The 16415-nt window shown below is 42.9% G+C and overlaps 2 protein-coding genes across 2 annotated transcripts; both read right to left on the reverse strand.

Annotated features, from left to right (window-relative positions):
• Nucleotides 1-629: 629 nt before the first annotated feature.
• LOC118835298 (keratin-associated protein 19-5-like) lies at nucleotides 630-827 on the reverse strand. The gene has a single exon (XM_036742492.1). It carries the CDS (start codon nucleotides 825-827, stop codon nucleotides 630-632), a length of 198 nt encoding a protein of 65 aa, XP_036598387.1.
• A 10166-nt stretch (nucleotides 828-10993) lies between these two features.
• Nucleotides 10994-11191, reverse strand: LOC118840366 (keratin-associated protein 20-2-like). Its single transcript, XM_036747856.1, has one exon. It carries the CDS (start codon nucleotides 11189-11191, stop codon nucleotides 10994-10996), a length of 198 nt encoding a protein of 65 aa, XP_036603751.1.
• Nucleotides 11192-16415: the final 5224 nt, after the last annotated feature.

The following is a 16415-nucleotide window of genomic DNA, read 5'->3' on the forward strand; positions in this document are numbered from 1 at the left end:
AGAAGGGCTGCAGGTTAAGGGGACAAATGCATTTGCTTTTGATAAAGTAGGAGTTAATCATTATGAAGTATTAAAATTTAAGTACTACAGAAATTAAATTTTAGAAAAATATTTGACAAGAAAATAATATGTTTTTGAACAGAAATTTGGAGAGGTATCACCTCGTTGCTAAGGATGAATTGGAGAGCAGATCTGCAATGACACAGAGAAGTACATCAAGATGGAAAATCTCTTCATGATGAGAGGCTGAAATCCAAATACAAGAGGTCAAGGAGGATTGATGGAAACAGCTTTGCTAAGCCAGGGAAACAGGTTTATTAGAAAATCATAACAGGACACCTCAGCCATGGCATATCAGAGCTGAGCAAGTTGTTGGAAATGAGCTGTTGTTGGAGGAGTCTCCTTCATGACAGGGGCAAATCTGCATCATTTCCCAGAAGGACAGGTCCTGCTGCTTCTCAGTCTCTGCCACTTCCCTACCCTCAGGGCTCCATAGGGATTCCAAGACCCTGTTGTTTTAGCTCTCCCGTGTCACCAGGCTTAGAGGCAGGTGGAATGTGATGTCCTTGTTAAGCCATGGAATTAGCCCAAGGCAAAGAAGGACAAGGTTGCCATGAGCAAGTGTTTTTTCAGTAGAAGCCAGAGGAATAATATCTTCCATAGAAAGATGGGCAGCAGCAGCCATATCCATAGCCACCATAGCCCAGGCCTCCAAAGCCACAGCCACCAAAGCCATAGCCTAGGCCACGGAAGCTGCCACATCCACAGCCATAACCAGAGCCGTAGCCATAGCCCAGGCCCCCATAGTAGCTGCCATAATAGCTCATTGTGTCAGGATTCACAACTTTGGTTGGATGTTAAAAGTAGGCTGTGTGAAAGTGTAAGGCACCATCTTCATTGGGACTTGTATACATTTCCAGCAGGAGGCATGACAGACCCAGGCCAGAATTGCATAATTCCCATTAAAGAAATTACCAAACCAAAATTACATTCTTTTCAATGTTTGTTCTCTGAGAAGAAATTCTCAAGCTCATTAAGGTTGTTTTCTCTCAGTTTGCTCTTTCCCAGGGAAGACTCTGCAAGGATCTCATTTCTAATTAGAAATGATTATAGTGTTGTCAAGCCCATATCATTAATGTGGCTGGTGCTTGACTTCATGGCATTCTTCTTCCCATTCCCATTTTCCTCCTTCAATGTGTTTGCCATCCTGGCTTTCTGCTTCTTTCGACAGGGTGTAGAATCCTGTCTCTTTTAATCTATGCTGTTTGAGAATGAAGTGACAGAATCATATAAGTTTCTGAATGGAAATGGTGGTGGGGCACAACTTTGTGGAATATATCAATCAACCAACCATCCCAAAATCAACCCAAGAACAAATCAACTCCCCAGTGTTTGTACTGAGCCAGAAGATATTGGATAGAAGAAATTGTCAACAGAGTCCTTGCCCTCTGGCTCGTGAGAAGATGAAAAAAAACAAGGAACCTGCCACAAAAATGGAGAGTCAGTGGTAGAAGATCTCAGAGATAGGGTACAAGCCACTGGGGAAAAGGGGTAAGGGTATTGTTATAGGTAGGATTAGATCTGAGACTTAGAGATAGCCTGGAAATTCAGAGGGGAAGGAGAGGAGAAAGGAGAGGATTCTGGGCAGGGTGAACAGTCAGCCAGAGCAAAGGCAAGCAGAAGGAACATATGGTGTATTGTCTGAGTGAAAGAAGGTAGGCCAGCAAGGGTAGATTCATAGAATATGGGCAAAGAAATAAAGTGTAATGAGAATGGAAAGCTATGGAAGGGGCCAGCTGATGAAGAGGGCAAAATTCCAGGCAAAGTATCTGTTTAAACCAGCATAGAACAGGAAACAACTTGAATTTGCAAGATAATTAGCCTGAGACTTTTGCTGGTTAAAGGGAGAGAGGAGTCAGAAGAATGATTTGGAAAAATCCCCTGTGCAGCTGAGTGGAGGAGGAGTCTGGGCTCAAAGAAGACTGAAGCAGGGAGGCTAATGAAAGGCTTTTGTAGAGAGCAACTGTGATGATCTGATATAAGGCGGAGACCGTGTGAATGGAGAGAAGTGTTTGGATTCCAAAGATGTTGTGAAGGCAGAAAAGACAAGTTTTGCTAAGTGATCTGGTAGGTACAATGATAGTGAGGGGTCAAGGATGGCCCTGAGGTACTAAACTGGGATTTCAGGCTTGATTTTGGTGCTCTTGAAAGGAGTAGAGAAGCTAAAAAGAAGCAGAGTGCTTTGGATGAGACAGGTTGAGATCAGTTCTAGACTCAGGGGGCTTCAAGATGTTTAGGGGACATCAAGTTGAAATTATCCAATCAGAGGGCCCACTATATTCATCATGGGCTTGGAGTTCAGGAGCCATACTGGTCTGGGTCTGGAGATGTGACAGTGGGTGGCAGAGAAAAGGCCCCTGAAGGCAGGATCCTAAGGAGCATCTACTCTCTCACCCCTTGAGAGAGCATAATGGAGAGAAAAGAAAGAGACAGAAGATGAAGGTTCAGTCAGACATAGTGGGCATGAGACAATATGAAAGTAGGCCAATTAAGACAACCAAGAAATAACAGTCAGGCTGGACATGCAGTGTTTAGCACACCCATGTCAGTCAGTGGTGTCAAAAGGTGATGGGAGATCAAGAAGAAGGAAGACTTAGAACAGGCTATTAATTTGGGCTATGAGCACATCATTAAACACTCTGGAGAGAGCAGTTTCTCTTGAAGTTTGGGATCAGGAACTTGATTTTCAGAGCTTTAAAGTCTGTGAAAGGAGAGCATCCAGGGATCATGAGTAAGCTCCAACAAATGCAGTACAGCCATTGGACCTCTCAATGTGGAAATACTGGGAGGTGCTGTTAATATGAAGTTGGATAGGAACATGAAATCTAGGCATAGGTAGATAGCTAGCTGAACAAGTGAGTTCAGGAGAAATGCCAGGCTGGACCTTGGTTAGAGAGAAGGGAAGTGAGCCCATGGTGGATGAGGAGGTCACTAATTGAGAGAGTGTAGCAGAGAGTAGAGAAGAAGGCTATAGTTCCCTGGTTCTGAAGCACCTTAGAAGAAAGACTTCTATTGACCAGGAGAAAAATGAGCTCAAGGAGGTTGATACAACAATAGATGTCTCCTCTCTCCTCCCAGCTTCCAGTCTTCTCATAACTGTACACCAAAGGATGAAGAAGCCCAATAGGATATTACACAACAACCAGAAATCCCACTGTGATCTTTAGATTGTATTAAGCTGAACATAAGGGACTAGAAGTTGTGAAAATGGAAGTGACAGTCTGTCTGTAACCTGCATTACTTAGTGTATAGTTGGTCTTTGGCTAAGCTAGAGAACTTCCAGAGAAATCCAGACCACATGGCAGAAGAGCCTCCAGTGAGCAATTTGGAGCTATACCCAAAGAACTATAAAACTGCATGTACCTCTTTGATCTAACAATAGCACCACTAGGTCTGTACCCCGAAGAGATCATAAAAAAGGGAAAAGGACCCACATATACAAAAATATTTATAACAGCTTTTTTGTGGTGACAAAGAAGTGGAAATTGAGGGTATGCCCATCAATTGGGGAATGGCTAAACAAGTTGTGGTACATAAATGTAATGGAATACTACTGTTCTATATGAAATGATGAGCGGACAGATTTCTGAAAAAACTGGAAAGACTTTCATGAACTGATGCTGAGTGAAGTGAATAGAACCAGGAGAACATGGTACACAGTAACAGCAACATCGTGCAATGACCAGCCTTAATAGATTTAGCTCTTTTCAGCAATACAATGATCTAAGACATTTCCAAAAGACTCATGATGGAAAATTCTACCCATATCTGGAGAAAGAACTATGAATTCTGAATGCAGATTGAAGCACACTATTTTCTCTCTCTTTTTCCTTTCTCGTGGCTTTTCCCTTTTGTTCTGATTTTTCTTCTATAAGATGACTAATGTGGAAATATGTTTAAAATGATTGTACATGTATAGCCTATATCAGATTGCATGCTGACCTGGGGAACGGGAAAATTTAGAACTCAAAATCTTATAAAAGTGAATGTTGAAAACTAACAATAAATTTAAAAAAGAGAAGGGCCTCCAGCTCAGGCTCTAGTACCTTCACTTGAAGGAACTGGGACTTTTAGGGAGTAGCGCTAGTTTTCTTAAGGTACTTTAGTGGTTACCATGTAAAACATGTATTAGGTCTATTCTGTTTGTACTTAGGTGAGAGAATTTGGGTCCAGAGGTAGCAGTTTGCCCCCAGAAACAGAATATCACCTTTGTTAAAGAGAATGAAATATTCTTCTCCCAATGAGAGCTGTTCAAGAGAGGAATGATCTTCCTGAAGGATTAGTTTCCACTGAAGTGACCTCCATAGAATGTTTTATGGCAAAGGATTGTTGAATCATTTGGAGATGCATTTTGGGAGGATTAGTGTGAAATAAGACTGATGAGAATACTTCTGTCAAAAAGCATTTGGGTTCATAGAAATGGACGGGCTTTTTATGAATGGAGAATAATGCCTAGTAACAGAAATTCATTTGAAACTAACAAATAATTATTGTTTGATTGACCTATTTCATACCCTGGTGTCCAGCCACTATCTCAACTACAATCTAAAACTTGTGTAATTCTGTCACTGAAGTCTCAAGAAGCATTTATTAAAAGAAACAGGATTCAACTACCCTAAATCTGAATGCCAGGATGGAAAGCATGATGGAAAGAAGACAATGCTGCCCAACAAAGGCTGCCATGAAGCCTAGATAGGGCATCAGCTACACTAACCACATAGGTTTTGGCAACACTATAGTCATATCTCATTACAGAAACAAGAGCATGGCATAATCTTCTCAAAAAAAGGGCAAATCAAGAGAAAATAACCTTAATGAGCTGGAGGGATTATTATCACAGAGGGAATAATGACAAGAATGTGATTTTGCCCTGGCAATTTCATTAAAGAGAATTATGCGATTCTGGAAGGAATCTGCAATACCTCCTACTAGAAGCGCATAAAAGTTCTGGTGCATATGGTGCTGTTTACACTCACACAAACTAAACCCTGACATCCATCCAAATCCGTGAATCCTGACATCATGTGCTACTATGGCGGCTACTATGGGGGCCTGGGCTATGGCTATGGCTCTGGTTATGGCTGTGGATGTGGCAGCTTCCGTGGCCTAGGCTATGGCTGTGGTGGCTATGGCTATGGAGGCCTGGGCTATGGCTACGGCTCTGGTTATGGCTGTGGATGTGGCAGCTTCCGTGGCCTAGGCTATGGCTGTGGTGGCTTAGGCTTTGGAGGCCTGGGCTATGGTGGCTATGGCTATGGAGGCCTGGGCTATGGCTACTAGCGCCCATCTAGACAAGGGACTATTATTATTCGGTCATTTTCACTTATGTTCAACTCTTAGTGATTGCATTCGGTGTCTTATTAGCAAAGATATTAGAGTGGTTTGCAATTTCTTTGTCCAGCGCATTTGACAGATGAAGAAACTGAGGCAAACAGGTTTTAGTGACTTGCCCAGGGTCACATAGACCAGTTAGATTCTGAGACCACATTTTAGCCCAGGAAGATTAATCTTCCTGACTTCAGGCCTGATACTTGACCCTCTGCAGCAACTAGCTGCCACAGACAAGATATAGTTTTAAACCAATTTACAGTCATCAGGGACACCTAATCTGGAGGTCAGAAACAGTCAACACAACACCATAAGCATGTGAAACTTTTTGAAATCTTGATAATAAAAGCCCTGGTCCCATGTGCCTAGAATATGTGAGAAGGAGGCTGCTTATAGGGGACAAATGCCTTCCCTTTAGTAAAACCCTTGAGTGAAATGCAGCTGGAATATTACAAAGTACTAAAGTTTAAGTATTACAGAAGTCAAATTGTAGAAAGATATTTAAAAGGAAAATAATATATGTTCTGAACAGAAATCTGGAGAGGTTTCACCTCATTGCAAAGATGAATTTGAGAGCAAATCTTCTGTAATGACATAAGTACATCGAGGTTGAAAATCTTTGTGATGAGAGGCTGAAACCCAAAGCGAATGAGGTCAAGGAGGAGAGGCAAAAACAGTTTTGCTAAACCAGGAAAACAAGTTTATTAGAAAGTTGTAACAGATGGGTCAGCCATGGTATATCAGAGCTGAACAAACTTGCTGGAAATGAGTTGTTATTAGAAGAATCTCCCTCATGACAGGTGAGATTCTGCATCATTTCCCAGAAGGATGGGTATTGCTGCTTCTCAGTCCCTGCCACTTCCCTGCTTTGAGTGGCCCATAGGGATGGATGCCAAGGTCCTGTTGTTTTAGCTCTCCCATGGCATCAGGCTTAGAGGCAGGCTGAATGAGATGTCCTTACAAGGCCATGGAATTAACCCAAAGTAGGGAAGGACAAGGTTGCCATGATAGGCCATGAGTAAATGGTTTTTCAGTAGAAGGCATAAGAATAATACCTTCCATAGTAAGATGGGCGGTAGAAGCCCCAGCCATAGCCATAGCCACCAAAGCCATAGCCTAGGCCACAGAAGCTGCCCCATCCACAGCCATAATCAGAGCCATAGCCGTAGCCCAGACCACCATAGTAGTTGCTGTAGTAGTTCATAGTGTCAGGATTCACTTAGTTGAATGGATGTTAAGGGTAGGTTGTGTGACTGTGTAGGGCACGATCTTTTCCAGCAGGAGGTGTGGCAGACACAGAACCAGAACTGCATCACTTCCATTAAGCGAACTGCAGGACAGAATCCCATTCTTGTCATTGTTTGGTCCCTGACAAGAATTCTTGAAGCTCATTAACAGTTTTATTTTTTCTTGACCTCTGAGAAGGCTCAGACATTATCTTGTTGCTGTAAGGAGAAATGATTATCTTGTTGCCAAAGCCTATGTTGTTAATGGGGCTGATGCCCTACCCCACCATCATGGCATCCCTCTCCCAGACGACATTGTTGTCCTTCCGTTACACTTCCCTCTCTGGCCTTCTGATTCTTTACCTGGGCAATGGAATCCTGTCTTTCTAAATCAATGCTTCTAGAGACTCAAATGACAGAACAATTCATAGAAATTTCAGATTGGATTTGAGATGGAGGTAGAGCACAGCTTTGTGGAATGCATCCATCCAACATATATTCGAAAAGCTGTGAAAGTACCCACCACCACCCCACTGTTTGCACTGTGACAGCCACCGTGTTTACCTGAGGGATACAAAGGAATGTCAAGTGAGGCCCTGTCCTCAGGCAGTTCTGAAGTTTTAAGTCCAAGAAGAACATGAAAAAGCCAAGGCTCCTGCCACAAACACGGAGGGTCGATGGGAGAAGATCTCAGAACAGAGGTACAAGCCACTATGGGAAAGTGGAAATTCCATGAACCACAGGTGATTTTAGAACTGAGAAGTCAGAGCAGGAGAGAGGAGAGAGAGGATGAGGTTCTGAGCAGATGTGAGAATTCATTTGGACCTATACTCCATTAAAATCAGTATTCATCAATTTGATAAAAGAAGGTAGGCTAGCACTGGCAAGATCATCAAATTGTGGGGAACAAAATAAAGTGTAGTGAGATTGGAAAGGTGGGAATGGGTCACTTAAAGAAGAGGGCAAAGTGTCAGACAGAAGCTATCTATTTAAATGAGCACAAACAGGAAGCAACTGGAGTTTACAAGATCACTGGTGCAAGGCTAGGGACTTGGAGGGATTTAAGGGGAACAGAAGTCAGATGAATGCTTTAGAAAAACACCTTGGGATGCTGCTTGGAAAAGGAATCTAAGTGGGAAGACAATTGAGGCAGGAGGCCTATCAAGGGCACCTGCAGAAAGGAGATGTGAGGTTCTGATCTTAGATGCGGGCTACAGATTTGAGAGAAGTGTTTGGATGCCAGAGATGTTGAAGGACAAGTTTTGTAAACTTGTCAAATAGGTACCTTGATAATGAGGGGTCAAGGAGGTCCCTGAGACTGTGAACCTAAAACTTTGGCTTGATGCTTGTGATCTTCAAAGGAAGAGAGAATTTGATAAGAGGTGGCGTGTTTTGGACAAGGCAGGATAAGGAAATCTGTACTAGACGTGGGGGCTTTGAGCTATGTAGTGAACATCAAATTGATATTTGTAGATATTGGCTGTTCAGGATGTGGGACTGGAGCCCAACAGAGATGAATGGCTGCATCAGCAGATTTCACAGGGAGTGGCAGAGAAAAGGTCAATGAAAGCCTGAGATGCATGGAGGGCTTACTATCTCACCTATGTAGAGATTAGAGAAAAATGGAAGGAAAAGAGATACAACTGAAAGCTTCAGCCAAAGAAAGTGGGTCTGAGTTTATGGGATCGTGGGCCACCTAACTACACCAGAAAGAAACAGTAGTAGGGCTAGAAAAGCAGTGTCAAGCACCCCCAGGAGCACCTGTTGGGTAGAGCAGTCAAAATTCTAAGGCAGGTCAAGAAGAAGGAAGATTCAGAAGAAGCCATTACTTCCGGTCACTGGGAACCTCGGAGGGAGCAGTTTCTCTTAAATGTGAAGGTCAGGAACTTGTTCAGAGCTTTCAAAGACAGTGAAAGAGGAGTAGCTAGAGATTCGGAATAGGCTCCAATGACGTCAGTAGAGCCATAGACTTTTTAAATGTGGAAGTCCTAGAAAGTGCTGATTATATGAGGTTGGTAGGATCATGCAATCTGGGCATGAGCAGACAGCCAGATGAATAAATTAGTCTCAGAGAAATGCTGGTTTGGAGCTGGAGAAGGAATATTGAGTGTCAGAGAAAAGGCAACTGAGTTCATGGCAGATCAGATCATCCCCAAGTGAGAGAATATAGCGTAGAGAAGAGAAGTCAGGGTGTATGTAGTTCTCAGATTGTGGAACATCTCAGAAATTTTTCAAGTGACCAGAAAAAGGTAAACTCAAGGTGGTTGGGGCAGCAATAAGTGAATAAGTGTCTCCCCTCTTCCCCCATCTTCCAATCCTCTTACAACTCCACCTTCAAGGATAAAGGAGTCCTCTAGGATGTCACATGACCACCAGAAATCACACTGTGACCTTGAGATTATATGAAGAGAGATACAAGGGCCCAGAGCTCAGGGAAATGGAGGCGATGGTACATAGTTTAAGTATTAGATCCCTTCTGATTGTCCCCAGAGAGCATAAAATGGATTCAGGAAGGGCATTTGTCCCTCCCTCCCCTAAACTGTTTTTTGTCTTTGCTAAAGAGAATGGAATATTCTTTGCCCCATGTGAGGTGTCCAAGAGAGAAGTGATCTTTTTCCTGAAGGGTTCGTTCCCATCTAATTGGTCCTCATAAAATGTCTCCTGAAAAATGAGTGGTGAATCTTTTGCACTTATGTTTTAGGAGAAGTCGAATAGAATGAGGCTATAGAGGGCATTTCCTTCTAAAATATTCAGAAATGTACATGTTTTTTTTCAATTCAGCATAATTCCAAGGAGTGATACAGAGTAATAGAAATGTGTTTAAAGTTAATGTTGGTAGTGGCGCTTATACTGTTTTCTTCAATGTCTGAAACACAAGTTCAATCAATAAACAATTATTAAGAGGCTACTTAGTGCTAGAGAATGTGCTTAGCTCAGCTTTCTTCCCAAGGACCCATACAAATGGCATGATTTCAGGGGCTATATTGTCCTATGAAGATGAGGAATGTAAATATCAGGAGACAGGATACTGAGCTTTAAAGCAGATGTTTCTTTTCCCTTGGTGTTTGAATTCATTAGGCAGTTGAAGTTTTTGAGTGTTTTGCTGGATGCCCTTGCAACAATGGAAACTCTTTCTCGGTTGACAGGTGGCCTCAGCTCAAGGTTAGTATTGTGAGATGGACAGGTTGTGCAGTGGACCTGAGGATATGGGGCCAATGGAAGGCACAAGGTTCCCTGACAACCTTCGGACTTGGAATATGACTTTCTTCTGTAATCTTTGTGGTGGGCCATTTAGTCCTGCTGTTCTCCAAATCTTCAGATTGCTTGGAGACAACAAAGTGGTGGAACAAAGCTATGAAATGGATTTATTGTTCAGTCGTTTGCCAACTGGGAGCCCATTCAGGGACTCTTAATGATAACAGAGTGGTTTGTCATATTTTACTACAACTCATTTGACAGATGAGGAACCTTCGGCAAGTAGAGGTAAGTGATTTGCACAGTTCATGCAAACTAGTCTCTGAGGACAGGTTTATTCAAGAAGATGACTCTCTAGGCACAACTGTCAATAAAATGCACCACCTAGCTGCCCCAGACAGCAGATTAAGTCAATTCTGACAGAATCAGGGACACATTGGATCTGGCAGTCATGAACCATGAACATGACACCATAAGAATGTGAACCTTTTTGAAGTCTTGAAGATAAAAGTCCTGTCCTTGTGTGCCTAGAACATTTGAGAAGGGAGGCAGCTTATAGGGGACAAATGCCTTGCCTTCAGTAAAGTGGTGCCTGAGTATAACGATGTACTAATATGAAGTACTGTAGAAGTCAAATTTTAGAAAGACATTTAAGAAGGAAAAAAAAAAGTTTTCTGAACAGAAATCTGGAGAGGGATTCATTACCTCATTGCAATAGATCCATTGCAGAGGAAATCTTCTGCAATGACACAGATAAGTACATCAAGGCTGAAAATCTCCTCATGATGAGAAGCAGAAACCCAAAGAGAGTGAAGTCAAGGAGGACAGGCAAAAACAGGTATGCTAAGCCAGTGAAACAAGTTTATTAGAAAATTTTAACAGATGGTTCAGCCATGGTGTATCAGAGCTAAGCAAACTTGGTGGAAATGAGTTGATGAAGGAGTCTCCGTCGTGACAGTTGAGATTCTGCATCAATTCCCAGAAGGATGGTTCCTGCTGCTTCTCAGTCCCTGCCACTTTCCTGCCCTCAGTGCTTCATAGGGATTCCAAGGCATTGCTGTTTTAGCTCTTCCATACCACCAGGCTTAGAGGCAGGTGGAATGTGATGTCCCTACAAGGCTATGGAATTAGCCCAAAGCAGGGGAGGACAAGGTTACCACGATAGGCCAAGAGTAAATGGTTTTTCAGTAGAAGCCACAGGAATAATACCTTCCAAAGCAAGATGGGCGGTAGCAGCCATAGCCGTAGCCACCATAGCCCAGGCCTCCATAGCCCAAGCCACCAAAGCCATAGCCTAGTCCACGGAAGCTGCCACATCCGCAGCCATAACCAGAGCCATAGCCATAGCCCAGGCCCCCATAGTAGCTGCCATAGTAGCTCATGGTGTCAGGATTCACTTGGTTGGATGGATGTTAAGGGTAGGTTGTGTGACTGTGTAGGGCATGATCTACATAGGGATTTTTATACTTTTCCACCAGGAGGTGTGGCAGACACAGAAGCAGAATTGCATCACTTCCCTTAAGCAAATTGTCAGGGCAAAATCCCATTCTTGTCATTGTTTGGTTCCTTATAAGAATTCCTGCAGCTCAGTAACAGTTTTATTTTGTTCTTGATTTGTGGTTTCTGTGAGAAGGCTCAGCCATTATCTTGTTATTGTAATGAGAAATGATTATCATGTTGCCAAAGCCTATGTGGTTAATGTGGCTCATGTCAGCCTTCTCCCAGATGGCATTGTTCTCCCATTATACGTCCCTCACTGGCCTTCTGATTCTTCATCTGGGCAATGGAATCTCCCCTCTCCAAATCCCTGCTTCTAGAGACTCAAGTGACAGAACAGTTCACAGAAATTGCAGATCGAAGTTGAGATTGTGGTAGAGCACAGCTTTGTGGAATCCATCCATTCAACAATGATTCCAAAATCCATGAAAATACCCACAGCCTCCCCAATGTCTGCGTTTTGGCAGCCACTCTGCTTGTGTTAGGGATACCAAGGAATGTCAACACAGTCCCTAAACTCAGGAAGCTCTGAAGTATTAAGTCCAGGAAAAACATGAAAAAGCTGAGGAACCTGCCACGAACATGGAGGGTTGATGGAGAAGATCTGAGAAGCAGAGGCACAAGCCATTGGGGAAAGAGGAAAGATAATGTATTACAGGTGATTTTAGAACTGAGAATAAAATGGAATAGAAAGTCAGGGGGGAGGTAGGAGAGAGGATAGGATTCTAAGCAGATAAGAGAATTAATTCATTTGGAACCCTACTCCATTCTAATCACATTAATTTGTTATGATTCCATAGGAATAGTAATTATAAGATCTATATATTAGGTCCCAGAGCTATAACCTATAGATTGTAAGTTCACCTGCTTAATCATAGAAAGCTAATTAAAGGCTCTCCACCCTTATTTTTCCTTGTTATTCAGACCAAGCCCAGAGTGATAGAGGTGACTCAATGACATAGAAAGTCCCCCAACTCCAGACAATTCTCTCTTGCCCAGGATGAGCAGGTGACCATCTTATGGCCACTTAGTCAGTGGAGATGCTCCATACCTCACCCAACCCAAGACCCTCCTGCTGACATGCCAGTGCTAGCAGATGTATAAATTATTTGCCTACAAAGCAAGATTTATCAACCAATGGAATTCTATGCTTTCTATAGCCTCCTTAGAATATTCAGATATCAAATCTGTTATCAAACCTTATGAAAATTATGCCCTGGAAAAATAAGGCTTCTCAGCTCATGAGGATCTGAGGTCCACTGCTTTAGAGGGGTCCATAAGGCAACTTTAATAAAGTGGATTGACTTACAACTGTGCCTCAGTTGGATAATTTTAATCTCTCAGAGTGGACAGCCAATCAGTGCAAAGACATGGTGTGCATTGTCTGAGTAAAAGAAGGTAGGCTAGCACTGGCAAGACCACCAAATTGTGGGGAGCAAAGTAAAGCATAGTGAGACTGGAAAGGTGGGAATGGGCCAGCTAAAGAAAAGGGCAAAATGCCAGATGGAAGCTATCTATTTAAATGAGCACAAACAGGAAGCAACAGGAGGGTACAAGACAATTGGTGCAAGGCCAGGGAATTGGAGGGCTTTAGAGGGAACAGGAGTCAGATGAATGCTTTAGAAAAACACCTTGGGCTGCTGCTTAGAGAAGGAATCTGAGTGGGAAGACATTTGAGACAGGATGGCCTATCAAGGGCACCTGCAGAGAGGAGCTGTGAGGTCTTGATCTAAGATGGAGCTATAGATTCAGAGAAGTGTTTGGATGCTAGAGATGTTGTAGGACAAGTTTTGTAAACTGGTCAAATAGGCACCTTCTTAACAAGAGGTCAAGGAGGTCCCTGAGACTGTGAACCTAAAAGCTTGGCTTGATGTTTGTGATCTTCAAAGGAACAGAGAATCTGAGAAGAGGTGGTGTGCTTTGGACAAGGCAGGATGAGGAAATCTGTACCTCAAAGCCCCTGGGCTTTGAGCTATGTAGTGAACAGCAAAATGATATTTATGGACATCAACAGTTTATGGTGTGGGATTGGAACTAAGGAGAGATGAACATCTAGATCTGCAGATTTCATAGTGAGTGGCAAAGAAAAGGTCAATGAAGGCCAGAGACCCAAGGATGGTCTGCTGAGTCACCTCTTTAGGGAGTAGAGAAGAGGTAAAGGAAAAGAATCACCACTAGAAGGTTCAGCCAGAGAAAGTGGGTCTCAGATGATTGGATGGTGGGCCAGCTAAGTTCACCAGAAAGGAACAGTTAGGATATAAAAGCAGCGTCGAGTACCCCCAAGGAGCACTTGTTGGTAGAACAGTCAAAATTTTAAGGGTGGTCAAGAAGAAGGCTCAGAAGAGGCCATTCGTTTTGGTCTTGAGGACATCACTGGGACTTTTGGAGAGAGCAGTTTCCCTCAACTTATGTTCAGGGCTCTTTAAGGCAGTGAAAAGAGAGCAGCCAGAGACCCTGATGAGGCCCCAATGACCGTAGTAGAGGCATGGACTTTTTAAATGTGGAAATCCTAGAAAGTGCTGATTATATGAGGTTGGTAGGACCATGCAATCTGGGCATGGGCATACAGCCAGCTGAACAAATGAGTCTCAGAGAAATTTTGGTTTCAAGCTGGAGAAGGGATATTGAGTGTCAGAGAAAAGGGAACTGAGTTCATGGCAGATCAGATCATCACCAAGTGAGAGAATATAGTGAGAAGAGAAGACAGGCTGTATATAGTTCTCTGATTGTGAAGCATCTCAGAAAATCTGCAGGAGACTGGAGAAAATTGAGCTCAAGGAGGCTGGGTCAGCAATATCTGTCAGTAAGTATTTCTCCCCCCATCTCGCAGTTCTCTTACAACTCCATCTTCAAGCATAAGGGAGCACACCAGGATGTTACCTGACAACTAGAAATCCCACTGTGACCTTGAGATTACATGAAGAGAGGTATAAAGGCCCAGAGATCATGAAAATGGAGGCAATGGTTGGTCTGTAACCTGTACTGCTCTGTGCATGGCTGGTCTTTGGCTAAGCTAAGGGAGCATTCATAGAAATCCAGACAATGAGGCTGAAGGGTCTCCAGCACAAGACCTGAGACACACTTGGAAGAACTGAGATTCTCCTTTTTAGAGGATGTTCCAGGTCTTATCTTAGCATTCTTAGGGTGTTTCATCAGCTATCACATAGTATGAGTATTAGATTACTTCTATTTGTCCCTGGGCAGAGGGGACAAATAACGTGGACTCAGAGCTGGCCTTTGTCCTATCCACCCCAAACTGATTTTTGTCTTTGCTAAAGAGAATGGAATATTCCTTGCTCCATGTGAGATGTCCAAGAGAGAAATTATCTTTTCCCTGAAGGATTTGTTCCCATTGAATTGTTCCTCATAGAATGTCTTCTGACAAACCATTGGTGTATCTTTTGGAGTTATGTTTTGGGAGAAGTCAAATAGACTGAGGCTATTAAGGGCATTTCCCTCTAAACTCCAGTGGCTATTCAGAAATGTACATGCCTTTTTTTCAATTCAGAATGGTTCCAAGGAGTGATATATTAGGAATAGAAATGGGTTTAAAGATAATGTTGGTAGTGGTGCTTGTACTGTTTTCTTCACTGTCTGAAACACAAGTTCAATCAATAAACAATTATTAAGAGGACACTCAGTGTTAGAGAATGTGCTTAGCTCAGGTTTCTTCCCAAGGACCCATACAAAGATCATGATTTAAGGGGCCATATTGTTCTATAGAGGTGAGGAAACTAAAGGCCAGTAGATAGGACACTGAGCTGCAAAGCAGATGCTTTCTTTCCCTTAGTGTTTGAGTTTATTAGGCAGTTGAAGTTTTTGAGTGTTTTGCTAGATGCCCTTGCAAAAATGGAACCTCTTTCTCTGTGGACAGGAGGCCTCAGCTCAAGGTTAGTGTTGTGAGATGGACAGTTTGTGCAGTGGACCTGAGGATATGGGGACAATGGAAGGCACAAGGTTCCCTGACGACCTTCAGACTTGGAATGACTTTCTTCTGTAATCTTTGTGGTGGGCCATTTAGTCTTGCTGTTCTCCAAATCTTCAGATTGCTTGGGGACAACAAAGTGGTGGAAGAAAACTATGCAAGGACATTTATTGTTCAGTTGTTTGTCAAGTAGGAACTCATTCAAAGATTTCTTCGTAATGATAAAAGAGGGGCTTATCGTATTTTACACCAGCTCATTTGACAGATGAGGAACCTTCGGCAAGTAGAGGTAAGTGATTTGCACAGTTCATGCAAACTAGTCTCTGAAGACAGATTTCACCTCAACAAGATGACTGTAGACCCAACTCTCAATAAAATGTACCATGTAGCTGCCCCAAGCAATAGGTTAAGTCAATTCTGACAGAATCAGGGACACCTTGCATCTGGCAGTCATGAACCATGAACATGACACCATCAGTATGTGAAACTTTTTGAAGTCTTGAAGATAAAAGTCCTAACCTTGTGTACCTAGAACATTTGAGAAGGGAGGCAGCTTATAGGGGACAAATGCCTTGCCTTCAGTAAAGTGGTGCCTGAGTATAACGATGTACTAAAATGAAGTACTGTAGAAGTCAAATTTTAGAAAGACATTTAAGAAGGAAAAAAAAAGTTTTCTGAACAGAAATCTGGAGAGGGATTCATTACCTCATTGCAATAGATCCATTGCAGAGGAAATCTTCTGCAATGACACAGATAAGTACATCAAGGCTGAAAATCTCCTCATGATGAGAGGCAGAAACCCAAAGAGAGTGAGGTCAAGGAGGACAGGCAAAAACAGGTATGCTAAGCCAGTGAAACAAGTTTATTAGAAAATTTTAACAGATGGTTCAGCCATGGTGTATCAGAGCTAAGCAAACTTGGTGGAAATGAGTTGATGGAGGAGTCTCCGTCGTGACAGTTGAGATTCTGCATCAATTCCCAGAAGGATGGTTCCTGCTGCTTCTCAGTCCCTGCCACTTTCCTGCCCTCAGTGCTTCATAGGGATTCCAAGGCATTGCTGTTTTAGCTCTTCCATGCCACCAGGCTTAGAGGCAGGTGGAATGTGATGTCCCTACAAGGCCGTGGAATTAGCCCAAAGCAGGGGAGGACAAGGTTACCATGATAGGCCAAGAGTAAATGGTTTT

Source organism: Trichosurus vulpecula, chromosome 2 (genome assembly GCF_011100635.1).
Source record: "Trichosurus vulpecula isolate mTriVul1 chromosome 2, mTriVul1.pri, whole genome shotgun sequence".
NCBI classification, from domain to species: domain Eukaryota; kingdom Metazoa; phylum Chordata; class Mammalia; order Diprotodontia; family Phalangeridae; genus Trichosurus; species Trichosurus vulpecula.

Excerpts from the sequence above, each read along its gene's own strand:
- LOC118835298 (XM_036742492.1), bottom strand. The coding sequence starts at position 827 with ATGAGCTATTATGGCAGCTACTATGGGGGCCTGGGCTATGGCTACGGC.
- LOC118840366 (XM_036747856.1), bottom strand. The coding sequence starts at position 11,191 with ATGAGCTACTATGGCAGCTACTATGGGGGCCTGGGCTATGGCTATGGC.